The 19,473-nt window shown below is 48.1% G+C and overlaps 1 protein-coding gene across 5 annotated transcripts in view; it reads right to left on the bottom strand.

Moving 5' to 3' along the window:
- Nucleotides 1–2,085: 2,085 nt before the first annotated feature.
- The window catches only part of RGS6 (regulator of G protein signaling 6), a gene marked incomplete at both ends in the record, with an annotated part of 295,933 nt that continues 278,545 nt past the window's right edge, over nt 2,086–19,473 (bottom strand). For 3 of the 5 annotated variants that reach the window (XM_084263445.1, XM_084263447.1, XM_084263448.1), the window contains one exon: nt 2,086–2,136. In XM_084263445.1, the coding sequence (XP_084119571.1) occupies nt 2,086–2,136 (51 nt within the window). Of the gene's footprint in view, nt 2,137–17,201; nt 17,256–19,473 lie in introns of all 5 variants that reach the window. The other 2 variants (XM_084263444.1, XM_084263446.1) reach the window with 1 other exon arrangement.

Below are 19,473 nucleotides of genomic sequence, written 5' to 3'. Positions count from 1 at the left end.
CTTTGGCTGGGTGGGCAACAGAGGGCAAGTGGGTTCTGCAGAGTGGCAATTTGGTGGGGACTAAATGTCCCTTTTAGGTAGGACACAACCTGAATGTACAGGCAAATCCACGAAGGTCCCGCAGCCCCAGAACTTACTAGTGTGCCATGTTACGCTTAGGAGGAATTTGGTCTGAAGGCCTCAGGCACCAGGATGTTCATGGGAATAGGTGGATGTAAAGAACAAATATCATACTTAATGTTGTACTGTACAGTCATGCAGGTGTGGAGAGTCCTATGGACCTCAGGGAATACCAATAATAGGAGTTCTTGGGGGCAAAAAAGACATATCAAAATGAGAAATGTCATGGGTAAAGAGGGAAGGTCCTTTTTCTGACAGGAGCTACGCTGGCCTGATTTTGTGCATACATAGGCCTTTGATATTAGATTAATACTTGCCTCAGAAGTGAGTATTGTTGATAGCCAGCTGTCTACTTAGCTAGATGGTTTTGCCTAGGTAGAATGCAGACTTGTAGGCATGTAGCAATTTCTACCACCTGCACTTGCCTTGGCATGAGTGAAGAAGACCAAGAAATGTCTATTTTCACATATGCTTCAGATCTGAACTGCTTGCAAAATACAGGAGGTTTCGTGACACTAAGTCAACTGAGTCTTGAAATTTTAATGTCTAGGCAATATATTGTATGTGAACACAGTCCGTTTTCCTACCTGCAGCTAGTATAAGTGCGTTTTTTTTAATTGAAGTCACTCTGGTTCTGTCCTCATCCCAACCTCCACACTCCCAACAGTTTGAAACAAGCTACTGGGTCATCTCTTGCAGTGGGCCACGGGTCAGATGAGTTTTAGTGGAAGCGCCTTTCCTTCACTGGTACAATTTCACTCTTATGATGATGCTTCTCAGTGGAGTGAGTCATCTGAGGTTTATATCACACCTGGGTGCGCTGTTGTTCAGCAAGGGGCATCTGGCACCCAGCCCCTATTCGTGCCCTGCTTCTGCTTGTCCCATCTCCAACAATTCCCTCCTCACTGCAGACTGCATTTTGACACCTGCCCACATCAGAGTTACCTTCCCCTGTGTGCATGTGAGCAGGTTTTGGCCCTCTGCAATTGGAGTCGGAGTCCAATTCTAGACCTACTCAGAGTAAAGCTTGAACATCCATTATTAAGTAAGTATGCAAAACCTTAAATAAATAGAAAATCAAATACAATATAAACCAACTCAATACGGCGCGCGCGTGTGTGTGTCTGTGCGTTACATATCTAAAACATGACTTCTTGAGCATCAGGCAGAGTCTGATCACGTTTGCACTCCACGTGCATGCAGAGCAATTCCTCCAGTGTCAGAGGATTTGCACCAGGATCAGAGTCTGACTCAATGGGGCAGATCCTCAGGTGATGAAAACCTCCACTCATGCTCCCCTGACTTCAGCTGAGGATCTGGCCATCATCTCTGGACATGCTACATGCTATTGGAAGGACAGCGAGTCACGAACTTAAATAGTGCCTTTTTTTCTTTTCTTTTTTCCCCCCATTGCTTTAGAGGAGGACAGACATAGGAAATAAAAACAAAGCTAAAGTCAATGAATCTGCAGGAGAAATGCATTTGAGATTTTGTGAGGAGAAGCAGCTTCCAGCAGATATTTTATTGGATCCAGACGACCACAAGAAAGGGAGCAAGTGGAATTGCAGTGGCATCTATTACAGCCAAGTTTGTGCCAGGGAGAGAAGAGATGAAGGAAAAAGTACTGATCTCTCTCAGCTCTTCTTTCTCCAAGTGGCTGTGGGGTCTGTTTCCTTAAGTAGCAAGACAGCAAGCCCTTGCCTTGTCAACCTTCTGTGCATGGTGAAGTGTGCTCCTCCAAACCCTGGTGGGAAACAAAGTACCTGCACAGAGCTCGGCGTCCTTACAAAGCTGTGCAGGTGGGAAAGTGTCGATGTAAACTGGGAAGAGAGGCACTCCCGCGGTGTGTGGCTCTGCGTGCGCTGGCTCAGCCTCTCTCGCCTGTGGGGACCTGCTACCCCCAAAATGCCCCATCTCCGGCGGTGGTCCCGGGTGTCTCTCCCATGGGGCGGTCGTCTGAAGCCATCAGGAGGACTGCATCAGGCCCGTGAGGCGCTTGCTTGCCAGAGACTTTCCCTGGAGAGAGGGAGGGAGGGACAGACAGACAGAGACCCGTAGGTGTGAGTGATGCTGTGGGATGTCTGTGAGCGAGGCACGGGTGCCTTCCTCCAAAGCGGGGTGTGCAGCTGCCAGCCCCAGGAAGGCGGGCAGTGGGGGTAAGCGCACCCCCCAGCACTTTGCCTGCCTGCAGTTTTGCCTCAGGCAAGGAGGGGTGGTGGCTACTGAGGTCCAGCTCAAGGGACTTGGCTGTTGCCTGGAACTGGTCAGAGCAAAGCCCTGGCCTACATTTGCCACCACTCCTCCTGCCCAGTGCCATCCTGTGGTGCCAGGCCACAGCTCCCAAGCACAACGCTAGCCCATGGTGGGAAGGGCTGCAAAGTCTAGGAAAAAAAAAAGTGATTTTAGAACTATCTTTGCCTGTCCCTGCCCTCGAGCCACCCCACTCTGCCCACTCCTTAGTCTCTTGTCTCCTCAGGTGTATCTCCTGCCTGGCCTCCCTGCCCTCTCCTCCAAGCCACCGGGCAGGCACATAGTTGCAGCAGCCTTGCTTGAAAGCTGCTGGCATCCATGTGAGCTTCCCCGCTGTCTGGCAAGACCAAGGACTGGAGGAAAAGGGGGTTACACCTGCACATGTGAACCTTTTCACTGGCTTAGGCTGTGCAGCCCCTGCTTTCACCCTGAGCAAGGGAGGGCCACAGCTGCTCTTCTCCATTCACAGGCAGAAGGAAGGGTATATCCCCACAGGGGCTGCTGATGGCTTTGCAATTACTGATCCAACAGTGAAAAATTGTTTCAGGTATTGCACCAGTTGCTGTGTGTTCTTGGGGTAGCTTTTCCTCTTGAAAAATTATGGTTTTCTTCAAAGAAAAAGAAAACAGTCTTGGTTAAAATAAACACCCATGGAATATCAGAGAGCTGTGGAATACCTAGCAGCTCTTAAACAGCCTCCTCGCCGCTACTATATTTAGCCAAGATTTTCTTTGCAACAGAAAGTCTTACTAATTGCTGTTTGAAAGACAGACCCACACAAAGAGCAACTGAGAAACAGCTCATACAGTATATGCAAAACCGTAGGAAAATTTGGAATGCAGCAGGTCATCTGGAGCAAGCTATGTTTAACAACTTCACACTTTGAGAAAGAAGTAACACATTCCCCTCCCAAATTTCTAAACTCTTCCCATCTAGGGCTGTTGCAGGAGGATGTGACAGTTCCCTACAGAAGCCTTATTTTGTTACTCAGACAAATAATTTGCTCGGCTGCATGCACACGGCCTAACGTGACCGCCTCTGCACATCAGCAGGCGGCTGCTGGAAACACTCTCATCATTAGGACTGTCCTGCCTGGGAAGAGCACACCATGGTCATGGTTCTGCAGAATGAAGCATGCACCTCAGGAAGGACCAGCTGCCTCCCGAAGCCTGGCAGACATGCCAGCACCGCTGCTGTTTAAGGGGATGGGGATTTCTTTCACTATAAATCAAATCATTGAGTATTGAATATTATTAAGTGCACCTCTGGGAAACTCAGCCTTGGGCCACCCCAGGAGGTGGCCAAGCCTTCTGCAGGGCAACGTGGCACTGGCATGGGGAGCTGTAACCATGGCTGTCATGTTGCTGCTGTTAAAGAATGCCAGAGAAATATTGCTAAGGAATTATCAGTTCCTGAATGCCATTCATAGGAAGAAGGAGGTTAAGATGTAGATGTTAGTTTCTGGAAGATTAACACTGTTTGTTTTAGAAAAAGAATGTTAGCTCCCACCTATATTTGGATAATTCCCTAGGAAAAAAAAAAAACCACCAAGTAAGCCCTGGGCCTGTGTAATAACTATTCAGACTCCAACTAATCTGTGACAGGCATTTCCTCTCGTTATCTTCTCACAGGCAGGTGGCTTGGGGGTACGCCAGCTCCCTGTGTCAGGGTCCAGAGGGGGTGAGGAGAAAAACGCTGTTCCATAGCCAGCCCCAATTTCAACACACACGTGTTCACTGCAGGAAGGGGGAAATGCCAGGCTGGGCCAAGGCGAGGGAGCAGCGGACAGAAAGGCTGCCCCAGAGAAGGTGGCGGATTGGAAAATGAACTGATGCTGTGGTTTGTGTAGAGCAAAACCTTGCTTACAGGTTTCCCAGTGGAGATTGCTTCCCACCGTGGGCAAAGGCAGTAGGACCCACCGGCAGCTCCCCTCCAGGAAGGGAGCTAGCCTGGGAACCCTGATCCGCTCACTGGCTCTGTAGGCTGGGAGGTGTCCCAGGCCTGGAGCCTAGCTGTCCGTGAGGATAACTGCGTCAGGAAGCATGAGGTACCCAACAGCCTCATGCCCAGGGACACGCATACAGATGGGTGCAAGAAGCTCTGTTTTAAGACAGCCAGAAGCAGGGGGTGATGTTGTCTGCTTGGCTGTCGTACCTACCTCTGGGGTGAGACAGATGGTGAAAGGATCCCTGCAATCACATACAGGGATTAAAGCTGTGACATTTTTGGTTACAAGCAGGCATGTTGGGGTGTAATTAATTTTAGTGTTTGGCTTTCATACCAAAGTGGCCCCAAACTACAGCAGACTGATGTAGGGGATTTTGTTTTGACTCAGTGCAGAGAGAAGCGTCAGCCACACAGCGTGGGTCTGAGCGATAGGAACATCTGCAGGCTGGAGGTGGTTGGGATGCTGGCATTCAGTTTGGGATTCTCTCATCTTAGCCATCCTCATTAAAATAAAGAGGATCAGGGACAAAAACCTGCATTTCATTAGGAAAACTGTTATCTGTTTCCCTTTACTAAACCAAGCAAATGGTGCCACAGGTGGAAATGCTGGGTGGGATCCATTTGCTGAGATAAATCAACATGACTCAGGCATTTTCACAGAGCTGCTGCTGCTTTACACTGGCTGAGGAGCTGGCACATGGCATCTCCATTTCTGGTTCAGCCCTCCAGGGCTTCTTGGAAACAAAGTCCATCAGGAGACACAACATGTTCCTGCTAGTTGACAGGTACAAGCCAAAGCCCAGCTGGCACGACAGCTTCTTTGGGGCAGCACAGTGCAGAGCATCGCCTCACTCCCCAGCAAGCCAGCGCTCTCCCCAGGATCCCCAGCCTCTGTTCCACACCTACCCACCACTGCTTGCTGGGAGGGCCGCCATGGCCAAACCATCCAGGATGGCATCAGAACATGCCAGCGCTGGTGCTTTCCTGTGTCTGGAAAAGAGATGGTCCATGTCTGCCTTGAGACAGCAGAGCGGAGAGGCACCCCTGCATTTTTTTGGGGATGCTACAACTGCCTCCCTGAGGCTTGCGTGGCATGAACACCCGAGTCAGCCAGGTGAAAGGCTGCTCTGAGAAACTGGAGGCAGCTAAAGTGGTTTGTAGCTGGGTGCAGCACATGCCTAAAGATGTTCAGGCCCGAGAGGTCATGTCAGGTCTGATCACAGAATCACAAGGTTGGAAAAGACCTTTAAGATTGAGTCAAACCCTTCCTGTCCCTTGCTACACCATATCCCTAAGTACCTCATCTACCCGCCTGTTAAATACACCCAGGGTCAGTAACTCAACACCCTCCCTGGGCAGCCTGTTCCAGGCCCTGACAACTCTTTCAGGGAAGAACTTTCTAACATCTAACCTGCCCCTGCCCTGGCACAGCTTCATGCCATTTCCCCTTGTCCTGTCTGCTGTCACCTGGCTGAAGAGACCATCACCCACCTCTCTACACCCTCCCGTCAGGTAGTTGTAGGCAGTGATGAGGTCTCCCCTCAGACTCCTCTTCTCCAGGCTAAACATCCCCAGCTCCCTCAGCTGCTCCTCATAGGATTTGTCCTCCAGGCCCTTCACCAGCCTGGTTGCCCTTCTCTGCACTCGCTCCAGGACCTCAATGTCCTTCTTATGGTGAGGAGCCCAGAACTGGACACAGCACTCAAGGTGTGGCCTCACCAATGCAGAGTACAGGGGCACAATCACCTCCCCAGACCTACTGGCCACACTGTTTTTGATACAAGCCAGGATGCCATTGGCTTTCTTGGCCACCTGGGCACACTCCTGACTCATATTCAGCCTCCAGTCACCCAACACCCTCAGGTCCTTCTCTGCCTGACAGCTCTCCAGCCAGTCTTCCCCAAGCCTGTAGCTCTGCATGGGGTTGTTATGTCCCATGTGCAGGACTCTACACTTGGCACTGTTAAACCCTGGTCAGGATTCCCTCAGGGACATCTCTACAGAGCGAGGAAGTGTTGGATTATCGCAACATGAAAGTTTGGTACAAAATCCTCATAAGGTTTTTTTTGACAAAAGCTCAACCAGAATAAATTACTTTTTTCCCTTCTGCACATCTTTGTTGAGCATGGAACTAGCAGCTGCCCCCACTTTTCTATTCTCCCCCCTGAAAGAACATGCCAGCAACTCCTGCCATGCTTCCCGGAGAAATGCCATCTAAGCTGTGCTGGCCGGACATCCAGAAACCGTGTGAGTTCGAGCACCCAACGGCTCTTCTTTTACTTGTCATACACCTGTGCCGAATAACTCAAGGCAAGATCAGGGTGGATGAGAGGAGTAAACTTTGTACATGGGGTCTAAAGCTTACAAAGAGATCCTCAGTCCTCCGGTGGCAAAACATTTATCACTACTAATTACGGGTTACGACAATTAAAAATCCAGACTGTTGCCACTCAAACACTGTAGCACTAGCAGTAGAGCATATGTTGTAGGGCATATGTTGTGTGTCTCGTTGGATTCAGGAATTCTTTCTTTTCTCTTGTTCTCTGCAAGCAGCTGAGCTGTAACATGGCTTCCAGAAAAGGATCACATGTGGCTTCACCATGGTTTGCTAAAGGTAATGTCCAGTTCTCTCTGTGCAGCTGAATTTAATTTATTTTATCTGTTAACCCCTGAACATGTGACAGGAGCGTCTAGGGGCAATGTAAAACAAAAAACTGAATTTGGAGTAATGTATAGAAAACATCAGGGAATTCTTAACAAGCCTTCTGGAACTGCCCTCCAGACCTGGACTTCGATGTATGTGGCCCATCCTACTGCTTGGCTACGTGTCGGGCAGGGGACCAGACCTCAGCACTTGTGGTCAATCGGGGATCTCACTGAGGTGAAGATTAACCTGTAGGTCACCGGAGATCACAGAATTATAGGGGTTGGAAGGGCCCTCAAGAGATCATCGAGTCCAGTCCCCCTGCCAAAGCAGGTTCCTTAGCATCTTCGATGGCTAAGCCCTTGCTGAGCAGCTACTAAACTGAAGTGTAAAATGCAATTAGCAATTATTTTAATGAAGCAGAATTCAGCAATTTAATGTAGGCAAGAAGCCAAGCAAGAGGGCAAGGATAAATCTGGGATTTGACACACATAAAAAAAAGAGGAGACAGTGCTCCTTACCAACCTCCTGTATGAGCCACCAGAGTTTCCAGCTTGTTCTTTGCTTTTATCTACCAAAGCCAGCACTTTGCACAGTTTGGAGAGGAGGCAAAGGTTGTGAACTACCTTTCCTTAATAATTCTAAATAGAAAGTTTAGTTTTGCCCAGTAACTGTGGCTTCACCCACTGTTAAGGTGCTCTGCCCGGCACACAGTGCAGTTCGTGTCAGACATGCAGGCATTCACCACCACCACCATGCACAAGCCAGCGCTCCCATGCATGCCCCCCCAGCACTCACCTGAACACCTGGGCAGGATTCATCCCACATGGAGCTCTGTGGCTGCAGTGATGGAGGGAGCATGTGGGAAGCTTGTGGTACGGCAGCACAGGCTCCAGTTTGCCGAGTCAATACATGCTAAAGTGCTTCCATGCTGGCTGGTGCATCCACAGTCTCCACCCACCAGCTTAGGACTCTGTGTGCTATAGTTTACTCCACTTCTTGCTTTCTACCCCATGTTTGTACCCAGGGCTGCCTTTTTCCCAGCCTGTTGCCCAACCTGCTTCAGACAGAAGCATCACCTTCCTGGAGGGGAAGCCATCTCCTGGGGAGCAGCGTTGCCCTGTACCTCTGTAAGGCCCCCAGTAGAGGACTGGTCTGAGCCTCCACTTGAGAAGAGCAAACCCTATTTCCAGCCAGCTTGAATCTGAGGGTTTTCCACATGGTGACAGCACTGCTCAGATATCCTACCCTGTAGCTAACATACTACAAGTTGGCAAACGATGTCCTTCCACCAGAGTTGCCTCCTGAAGAGAGAGACTAGCAGGGCCTTAGACTCGCCAGCACCGTTTGATTTTTAACATTATATTGCACTGCAGATCTTGGGGAAATTTTATTTTTGTGCCATTTAAAAAAGATCCTTTTTATTAGATTTTTTTTTCATGAAAAGATACATTGCAAACGTAAGATAAAGTAACATAAATTAAGAAAGTTAAACATGAAACAGAGTTAAAACATAAACGATAAAAGAAAAGAATTTAGAGCAACACAAAATGAACACAGACACATAAACTATGAAGTGGTACCACATAAATTAGCACACAAAATGTGGTGGCCAGCTCCACCAATTACATGCTGACACAGACTGAAAACAGGAGCTGCAAAGTGGCTGCAGAGGGTAAGGAGGGGAGCGGCTGCTCCCAGTGCACGGGATGTTCACCCATTCGCACCAGTGTGGTCTCATGTGTCACCCCCACACTCCTGCAGAGTTGCCCCACTCCTTGTGTAAGGCTCAACTGACAAGTTACCATTACTGCTGGTGGCTGTGAAGCTAGGCAACCATGGGTTAGGTTCTTGCGTCCGATACCACTTTTCTCCTCTTCCAGCTTACATCACTATGGGAACAGTTCAGAGCTGCAGGCCAGTTAAAGTCGGTATTGCCCGACTTTTGTGATTTTGTGAGGATTTCCTGCACTTCCTCAGTGAGGCATTGCACTTTGCTCTGAGAAACACCAGCCCTGCACTGTGTACGGCACAAGCCAGGAACTGACATAAGCTCTGTAACTCACCCACTCCTAGAACATCATCACAACAGTTGGAGTTCTCATCTACCAGCCCACCAGCACCAGGAGGAAGATTCTCTTCTGCTCCAGAGCAGTCTGGGTTCCTTGTATGTGAGAATGTGTTTGAGCCAATTTTGGCATCAGTTGGAGGAGCTTAAACACGCCCTTCTGAAGGAGCAGAGCCCTGTCCGGTGGAAAGCCTTGGGCTACCAACCCAGGGCCCATCATCCCCTGTCTCCAACAAAAAAAATGGGAAGACAGAGATGCAGATGGATCACTGCAGCCAGTATACAGAGTGTTCTTGTCAAGCTGCCTCATAAAATGCCCTGCATGTTGCTGGTCTGGCTTCTGGGCAGGGCGCGATTCTGGTCTTCCCTTTGTGTGCAACGGACTTGGTCTTTTTAACTCCCTTCAGTGGGACTGGGAACCTGAAATGTACATATCTTGCACAGTCAGAGGAAAACAGAAACACCACTGGAATATCAAACCCCTCTGGAGTATCAGAATAAGCTTTGCTGAAATCACAGGAGGGTCAAAGCCTGTCCTTCCCCCCGCAAACACCTTGCTAAGGTCTGGGTTCGGTACCTGCAGCCAGCAGCTAGACCTGTCTGTAGTGGGGACGCACCAACTTTTATCTTCCAGAATTTGTATGTGGCTGGAATAAAAGACAGTGAGCGAACAGTAGCAAATCCTGAGCTCCACGGAGTGCCTTTCATCCACAAGGATCCCAAAGGATTTCACAACCTGTAGGCACAGGGGTCACTCACCCACCACTGGAAGGTAGCGACCTCGGGGGCGAGATCCAGCTGCCATTCTGCACTACACAGTGACATTTGTGGGAAGGGAAGTGAAGAACAACTCATTCACTAGAAGCGGTGACTGCTTCCCTTCTAAAGGAGCCCCTGCCTACAGAACAGACTACACAGCACGTGCAGCCCACCGCCTACCCAAGTGATGAGCGTGCAGCGGAAGGCAACGCGGCGCAGACGTTTTCCAGCTCAGGTACTGTGCCGACGGCAGGAACAGAGGAAACACGTGCAAGTGTGCAGCAACCAGTCCATACATGCACCGGTGCAGGCCATGCACCCACAGCGCTGGTTACTGCCCCTGACTGCTCACTGCACACCAAACAACAGTCAGAGAAAAGGCTGCAAATGTCGAGTGGATCCCCTCACACTGGGGGTACATTGTGATGCCTGCCATCACCTACATAATGCAAGTACTTTTTTCCCAGTAAAAGCCAGTATTTGGTAACCACTGCAGTACTGGAACAAGTGCCCCTCCCCCCCCCCCCCCTTTTTTTTTGAAAGTAAAACATCTTCCAAAGATAAAACCAACCCATTTCCCAGATGTCTCTTCTTGGTGCCAAATACAAGAAACTTTGGCATCCATTCCTGCATCCACCTGTCCTGACACCCACTTCACCAGCATCTCACCTGGTTTCACCTTTTTATACTGTCCATTTTTCCTACCACTATTCTCTGGCCATTGTCTTTATTATATTGCAAGTCATTAATACTTTCCATGCCCTCAACTGCTGTTACCTAATTTCACAAGCTGGGAAAGTGAAAAAGTGAGGAAGCTGATAAGTATATGGCAATTCTATGAGATTATCAAGGAACCCAGTTAAAAAGGAGAGTCATGATGATATCAGGCAGCAATTCTTTCTCCAGCCTTACATCTTCTTCACTGTGTTCATGGTTAGTGTTTGTAATACAGCACATGCAGAGCTGTGCAAAGTATCACTCAGTTCACCTGAGAAAGGTAAGACCCCATCAGCACATTTCACGCACATGACACTGTACTCATGAATGAAGAACAGGACCAGGACATTTAGAGTGCGACTTGGACTTGCATCCAACAGCAGACTAACTGGGAGGACATAAAAAACCAGCACGAGGCAGTAGCGGTGGCCAAGGGATGCAGCTGAGGACCAGGAAGATGGGAAAGGGGTGGCAGGGAAGAACAAAGGTAACAACACGGAGCTGGAAGAGAAGACTGCTGACAGCATCTGGGAAGTGACAGCCAGGCAGGGTAGATAGTAAGGCTTTCATAGCTCTACAGTAGAAATGGATAGATATATGCAAAACTGAAATGTGGGGCTTTGGGTTTCACTGGGTACTGAACTGGAGTGCACTCACAGTCCTGAGCCAAAGCTACTTCAGTACAAAACAGCCAAAATATACCAGAAAACTAAAGCAGATGAAACGCTACCATGGAAATTCCAGTTTGCACCACTGCAAGGAGGAGGAGGAGGAGGGTGTTTTTGACTCCAGACAGACAGCATCCTGGCCACTGAGCTTGACAACTATAGCAAACACAAGAGCTTCAGTCAGGTTCTCGCTCCTGGAAAAGTCATCCCTGCATGAGAAACCAAGGTGGGACACTGGCTCCATTACATCTACTAAGGATGTAATGTGGGATTTTATTCTCTGGATGAGAATAAAAGCCACCCCACTGCTGCTAGCTCAAGGACTACAGCAGCTTCTGCCTCCTGCAGCTCTCTCTTGTACAGTTGATGAAGCCTGGCCAGTCTGTCGATTCACTTATTCACCTATGTCTAGGAACTGAGGCAATCTTCAATCTTCATTGACTTGCTGTCCCAAACAAAATGTTCCATCCATAATGCCCAGTATTCTTTAAAGAAAGCTCATTAGAAAACTCCTTTTATTCTTATCTACAGTCTACTTCTCACACAGCTGGGGCACAGACCACCTCTTCCTTCACCTTACTGATGAGCTGAATTTACCACCTGGGAAAGCTCCCCGTTTCCTCATACCCTGCTCCCCCACACATTTCACACCACATCCCTTCTCTGTATCCAGTGTCTTCAACTATGCTGCCATTAAAATAAACCTCCCGAGCCTTTCAAGTCTCATTCCATCCTCACATTTCCTCCAGGACTGAACAGGAGGGCTCCCTTTCCCAGGAAGTACAACAGACTGTAGTGCCGACTTTATCCAGCTGGCAAGGTAGCAACGGCAAGCCCATGCACGTCCCACCTCCTCACACACTGCCGTGCTGGGTTGCTACTGCTTGAGGAAGGAGATGGGGGAAAAAAGCAAGCGCAGGAAGAGGGATTCCCACAGCCCCCGCTATCCAGCCAAAAGTTTATCATTTGCATGTTCACCACCGCCCCCAGCGCTCTCTGGCTGTGCCTGGAGCTGCCAGGTCCTGCCATGGCTTGGGCTGAGTTTCAGAAGGGGCTCCAGCCAGCCAGCCAAGGCCGCTCCCTTCCCCCAGGTTGTGCAGCTCTTCTCCCTGTGCGCAGGCAGGAGGAACTGGCGCACAAGAGTTCCCTGCCCTTCTCCAGGTAAAGAGCTTTCTCCATTCGGGAACAGAGCGACTAACAGCATGTCACATCAGTCAGTTCTGACACAAGTCGTGAGAATTCCAAATAAACAACGGATCACTGGTCTCGCCCCTCTCTGCTCCTTTAAAGCACAAAGACTGAGAACTCTGGTCCCCCCCAAACTCCGTATGTGTGCATCTGCCTTTTGCTCTTAAGGAAAAGTCAGCTGGGAATAAAATGCAGAGATCTTCTCAGCACTGGGTCATCACCTCGATATTGAGTCAGAAACTTTTAACACTGTTTTTCTTACAGCAGAAATTCCTTCCTTGGAATATAGAAAATGATTCACAGAATCACAAGGTTGGAAAAGACCTTTAAGATCCTCGAGTCCAACCGTTCCTGTCCTAAGCTAAACCATATCCCTAAGTACCTCATCTACCCATCTGTTAAACACATCCAGGGAAGGTGACTCAAGTCTCTCCCTGGGCAGCCTGTTCCAGGCCCTGACAACTCTTTCAGGGAAGAACTTTCTCCTAACATCTAATCTGACCCTGCCCTGGGGCAGCTTCGTGCCATTTCCCCTTGTCCCATCTCCTGTCCCCTGGCTGAAGAGACCATTGCCCACCTCTCTACAACCTCCTGTCAGATAATTATAGGTGGTGATAAGGTCAATTATTATGTTATTTAGGAACATTTGATTCAATTTGAGTATCACAGCCCAGGCTTATCTAAGTAACCTGTCCTGGCCAGTCTCCATAGGTTTAATCCCTGTTATTGCTGGAGTAACCATTGCTGCTGTTCGAGTTAATATTCAAGATGCTGCAAGATGCAACAAAGGAACCTCCTCCTGCTTCCCCCTTCATTAAACATAAATGGCCACCAGCACCAGTTAGACAGAGACTTGGTGGGTTCCTCTGTGAGACAAAAGCAACAGTGGTTTCCCTAAACGTACTCATTAAAATATATTTTCCTTCTACTCTTGGCCCTGAAGGATCATCTCAGCTTATGAGAACTAAGCTCCTGTCTATCTGATTATTAAATCATTTCTAAAGCAGATGGGAAACTACAGTGGTTTAAACAGCTAGGCTGATACTGCATGGCTAAAAATAGTACAGCAGGCTCCTTTTAATTAGCAAGATGATCAAATATGACAGAAGAGAGAGATGTAGATATATGGATTTGTGTGTATGTGTGTCTTTAAAATTAAGTTATTACCCCAATACCAGGTATTATTTATAACATATATGATACATGATGTCTGATTTTTATGATGCCATTTATCTTCACTTGGGAGAGAAGACAGACTAACTCTGCTTTCATAATGTCAATCCTTGCCAGATTCCAAAGGAAAATTGTAATAAGATAAACCTGCCACCATGCACAGTGCCATCATTTTTTAAATGAGGTGGATTAGTAAGTGCTCCAATGCAATAAACTGTCAGATCTGCAGCTCCCTGAGATCAACCCTTCCCCAGGGCCCTCATGGAAGTGCCAGTCTTAGCTTTACATCTGAGATGTTGTGCCAGGGAGCCTGGCATAGGGCATCTATCCTACCACTGTGCTGCCCACATATTTTTGAGAACACTTCAAACTCAGACATGACTTCCCCCTTGGTCAATTTATGCTGACTACTCCTGATAACCTTTTTTTTTTCCCTCCACATGTTTTGATATGACCCCCAAAACAAATTTCTTCCAGGGATAGAGGTGAGGCTGACTGGCCTGTCATTTCCTGGGTTATTCTTCTTGCCCTTTTTGAAGACTGTAGTGACATTTGCTTTCCTCCAATCTTCAGACACCTCGCCTGTTCCCCAGGACCTTTCAAAAATGATGGAGAGTGGCTTAGTGATTGACCTCTGTCAGGTCCCCCAGCACTTGCAGGTGTATCCCATCAGGAACCATGGACTGTTCACTGGGGCATGTAGCAATAATATGAGGAGTGATGGTTTTAAACTAAAAAAGGGGAAATTTAGGTTGGATAGCAGGAAAAAATTCTTCAATATAAGGGTGGTGGGCCACTGGAACAGGTTGCTCAGAGAAGTGGTGGAGGCCTCATCCCTGGAGATATTCAAGGTCAGGCTTGATGGGGCTCTGAGCAACCTGATCTAGGGAAGATGTCCCTGCTCACTGCAGGGGGTTGGACTAGATGACCTAAAGGTCCCTTCCAACCTAATGCATTCTGTGATTCTGTGACTTGTGGATGACCAGTAACTGACTTAGAGCTATTCCTCAACTAATAATTTTCCTGATGTTTCTGCTAAATGACATGTCTTCAGTCAAGCTGTGTTCTTGAGATCCCTATTTAAATCTTGAAATTCAAATGCAGTTTACCTTAAAAAAATCACACATTTTTATCCAAACCCAAAGTTCTACTGCACCCTCCTGAGCCAAAGAGAGCAGCAGAGTCTGGAGGTGGGCCAGATCTCCAGGCAGTCTGTCACACGGCCAGTCTGGGAGCCACAACTGCATCTCAATGATGGCTCCTTAACGCAAACAAACTTATAGCCCTGGTTGGTTCCTCTTACAACTATCAGTGGAAATCCAACCTCAAATTTTTCTGTTTGCAAAACAGGCTTAGGCCCCTCCCCCTGAAGAGAGCTGAGCACCGGGGCTCTGTTCCAGCCAAACCTTAAGCATATGCTTAACTTCAGCCTGAATATTCGATCACTAAAGCAATCACTACATCACAGGGGAGCTCTGGGGATGAGGGCCACCGAGCTGCTCCACTCCTGCAGAGTCAGGCGACTGCAGTGCATGTTGGAGAACTAGAGCATGTAGAATTAACTTGGTCTTAATTTAGTCCGCTGAATACACCACGAAGTTAGGGCTTTGGTAGCGGTGTCCTCTGAGGACACGATGCCATGCCAACACAGTGCCTTCTCATCTGTCAGCAGCGACAAACTGCCACAATGCAAAGTCTAAAAAAATGCAGCCCCTTCTTAGTTCTCGCAGCCACCATGCCATCAGAGGTGGACATTTTACATAGGAGTTAAAAAACATGAAAGAAAATGTTTAGAGTGTGCCAGCCAGTAAGGCAAAAAGGAACTGAGGTGCCGAGCAACCTGCAATGATGTTCTGTACAGGTACTTACACTACAATTCTGCCATCCCAAACTGAGCTGGTCAAGTTACCCTTCAAACCAAAAGCACGAGAAAAAAAATCCATCCTTGGCTCTGTTACCCAGCCAGTCTAGAACAGGGAGAGTTACTCTTCCCTGTATTTGGCAAATCTGGGAGCAGAATTTTCCACTTGGTATAAATATTTCTCCATAGTTTGTTTTAAAAAGATTTTTTTTTTTTTTGCCTCTTCCTCTTTCTGGCAGACTCTTAGTAGTAAATATGCAGATGGGCACAGTGATATATTTTGTATCAACATGTTTTAAATGTGTACATATGCATTAGCTATATAAATACATTCCCTAGGAAGTCTGCCAGTGGATACAGTACAAAGCTCTGCGTGTTGCAGTTGGGTTTGCTTGCGCAGAAGCATGGTGGCATCAGGAAGAACCCCTCTAGGTGTATTTGTTCTACGACAGCTCCCACTTACCTGTGCAGTTCCCCCACTTCTAGCCGCATGTACAAACGCTTTGTACTTATACACCATGTACGTATAGAGTGTATGTATAAGTATACATACAGACACACAAATGCAAGCACAAGTCCTGTATATACAAATAGTGCTGTGCCTTCATTATAAAGCTGTTACAGTCCCGTAACAAGATCTATGAACTTGATCTATGAACTTCCTATGAAGGGTTGTTCTGTACAGCAGCTTCCACAGGAATCAACTACTCGACGCCTCTCTGCTGTCCTGGTATCACCTCACAAGTAACGATGGGCGATACATGAAGACCATGTATGCCAAATCCCTATGCCATACCAAGCCGAAGCATGCTTGATACCTGGGGGTAATTCCCCAATGACCCAGGTGCTGCCTCTCCAGCTCTAACCCTGAGCTTACTCTGTGCCACCCCATGCACACAGCCTTGCTGCCCCCCCATGCTGTTCGGCATCGCTGCTCCCCCACCAGGCTTGCAGCATCTGCCTCTGGTCCTGCTCCCCTCTCTCTGCTCTTCCCTTGCTCCAGAAAATCTGCTACATGTGCAGATCCCTGAAAAGAAGTGGGACAAGTGGGTCTTGCCCAAACTCTGGGGTCCTCCCCTGGGGGCTGGAGAGAAGCATCCCTGGCTAGTACCCAACACCAGCCTGTGCTGCAGCATCCCTCCGCAGCCAGACAGGCTGGAGGTTGGAGACTGGTGAGGGAGATAGCAGAGGACATGTGTCCACTGCCCTTGAGATCCCACCATCCATCCCCTCCCTTATCTAGAAGGTTGAAGTGTGTTGTGTTTCTTGCTGTTCCTGTGCTCTTTTTCGGATATCGATATCACGAATGAGTCAAAGGGTATCACCCACCACTACTGACACCAGTGCTGACAGACAGGGGCCATGGAGGAAACGGCTGCTGTGGGTGGATATGTATGTGTATATACATAGAGCACCATTAACCATGCACGGAGGTCAGTGTGGACAGTGTTGCAGTGGCGCTACGAGAACCATGCTCTTCTACTCCACTGTGCAAGGGAAAGCCACAACAAATACTGGAGTGGGAACACAGCAAAAAGACAGCCTTGCATTTAATTCTAGACAAAAAAAAAAAATCAATTTGCTTTTGCAGTGATGATAAGCTAGAATGAGCATTATGGAATGCTGCTTCACCCCCACCCCCTTCCTTGAGCTACTATTTAGATGAGCTACAGTATTAAAAGAGAAGTTGCCAAAATGCTAGCTGCAAAAAATAACGGATGAAGTAAAAAGTCAAGCATCCACATTCCCCCCAAGCTAAAAATGAAGTTCTGAGGAAAGGGAGGAGGGAAAAGAAAAGGAACTTACCACGCTGCGAGTGAACTTTTCTAGAGAAGTTCTACGACCTTGCTCATTCTCTGGCTTAACAGGGAAAAAAGTGGGGAGAAAAGAATAGAGAAAAAAAAAAAAAACCCTTCAGCTTAAATGCAGTTTTTCAAAACAGCAGCAAAATAGAAGGAAGCAGCAAGGGGAGAAAGTTGTAAAAAAATATGTAAAAAGCAGAAATCAATGTTTGCAGCAGCAAACGTAAGAAACCAAAAGCCCTTAAAGAACAAGAGACAACGCTACTTTTACTCTTGGAGAATGTCACCTTTTCTCCTGTGAGTTTTTCTGAAGGGTTCAAACAGTGTCTGTACATTGCTGTGTCTCGCAGCTATTGATATTGATTTCTTGTTCATTGGATTTTTCTTCTGTGGCTGTTTGAGCTGGGACCTCTGATTCTGGTTAACATCTGCCAAACAGCTGAGCAGAGGCTCCCATCTACTTGCTTCAAGAGATGTTAAAAAAAACACCCCACATAACTTTTACAATATTAAAAAGCAACATGTAAGTGACTACAGCACTGGAAGAAAACCACCATTGAACTCATTGCCCAGGAACTACACTCCTCGATGCATCCAGAGGGTAGAAGCACATTTCCAATAAGTTTGGCTACATCAAAACATAATACGGCATATGTAAGTCTGCACAAGGCCATGGGAAGATACAGGCACATTTGGGGCACTGATGTTTTTGTATCTGGAGTACAGGACTACTCATACCCGAGATGACATTCAACTTCACTGCAAGAAGACAAGCGTGTGCCTCATGCCTTTATTAAGGTATCACTGAGAACGCTGCTCGCTGCAGCGCTTCATCCATTTGGCACAAGGGAGATCTAATTGCCACTAACAAAGAAGAACTAAATAATTTATTGGCATGTTTGCTGGAATATCTAAGAGAAGAAAATTGTTACAGCGAAGAATCTTGGTGATGTGAAGGAAAACTCATTGCAGTCAGAAAGCTGTGGGCACTGCTGATTTCCAGGAGAGAAACTTTAATGTGGTGAGCCAGCACAATGGAGGTGATAAGATGGAAGTAAAAAGGCAGCGAAGGGGATAAGGAGCATATAAAGGGAAGCCATAGCAATGATGGTGCATGACTGTGCACTGGAAATAAGCATTGCACCGGAGGTGCTCACCAGTGGTGCCTACCTGCCATATCATCTGCCAGATTCAGCTGCAGTAACAATGCCCAGGACAAAGCACCGGTGCAAAAAACAGATAGGGGAGATGTAAGGAAGTCCAAAGCATATCAGATAAATCTGATGAGAACTTGTGTAGGTGAGTATCAAAGCCTTTTGATTCTTCTGCATGTTCACCACAAATGCTATCAACAGCAGCTCTCTGATTCTACAGGCTTAGTCTGAAACACCCCAGCAGAGACAAGGCCGATTCTCCCTGCCACATCGCCAGAGATGAGGCCAAAACATAATGCTCTTTTAAAACAAGCAAGACTTTTTGCCCAGGAGACAGACTTGGGCAACCTCCCCACTTACAACCATCCGAGGTAAGCGACCCTGGCAGCTCAGATGTCCCAAAAGTGGTAGCAATAGTGCAAGCTAGAGGCACGTCCTTTAAGCCGCTGATCCCCCTCCTTGAAGGAGCCTCAGAGGTGTCCCCACATCCTGAGGCAGCAGAGCTGACAGAAAGTGGCCGTGGTCCTGCTACCTTGGCTGAACATGGGCAGGACTGAGAACAGCACTGCACAGCTGTGCACTGGGCCTCCCCACTGGTGTCCTGCGGGGGCAGCAAGACCCACTGGCGGCTGAGATAAAGGCACAATTTCACCCCAGAGAAGAACCGCTAGAGAGAAGGCAGCATGTTCTGTGAGGCTGTCTGTGGAGCAAGGCACTGGGGCTCTGCAGCACCACACTGCTGCAGGCTGCAAACTCAGCATCTGGCCCAGCTACATGTTGGAGCGGAGCCTTGGTGCACCACGGGGGTAAAGGAGAGCGAGCTGCTAAAATCAGGCCACACTATGCCCCCATACTCACCATCAAACTTCAGTGTCACTGGTTTTGCTACCAACAAGGTGGTCATAGAATCATAGAATGGTATGGGCTAGAAAGGACCCCAAGGATCACAGAGTTCCAACCCCCCTGGCCACAGGCAGGGCCACCAACCTCCAGGCCTGGAGCTACACAAGGTTGCCCAGGGCCCCATCCAACCTGGCTGTGAACACCCCCAGGGACAGGGCATCCACCACCTCTCTGGACAGCCTGTTCCAGCACCTCACCACTCTCTCTGTACAGAATTTC

Source organism: Gallinula chloropus (genome assembly GCF_964237585.1).
Source record: "Gallinula chloropus genome assembly, chromosome: 4".
Classification (NCBI taxonomy): Eukaryota; Metazoa; Chordata; class Aves; order Gruiformes; family Rallidae; genus Gallinula; species Gallinula chloropus.
Note: the sequence above shows the minus strand (reverse complement) of the source record. Positions and strands in the feature narration are given on the sequence as shown.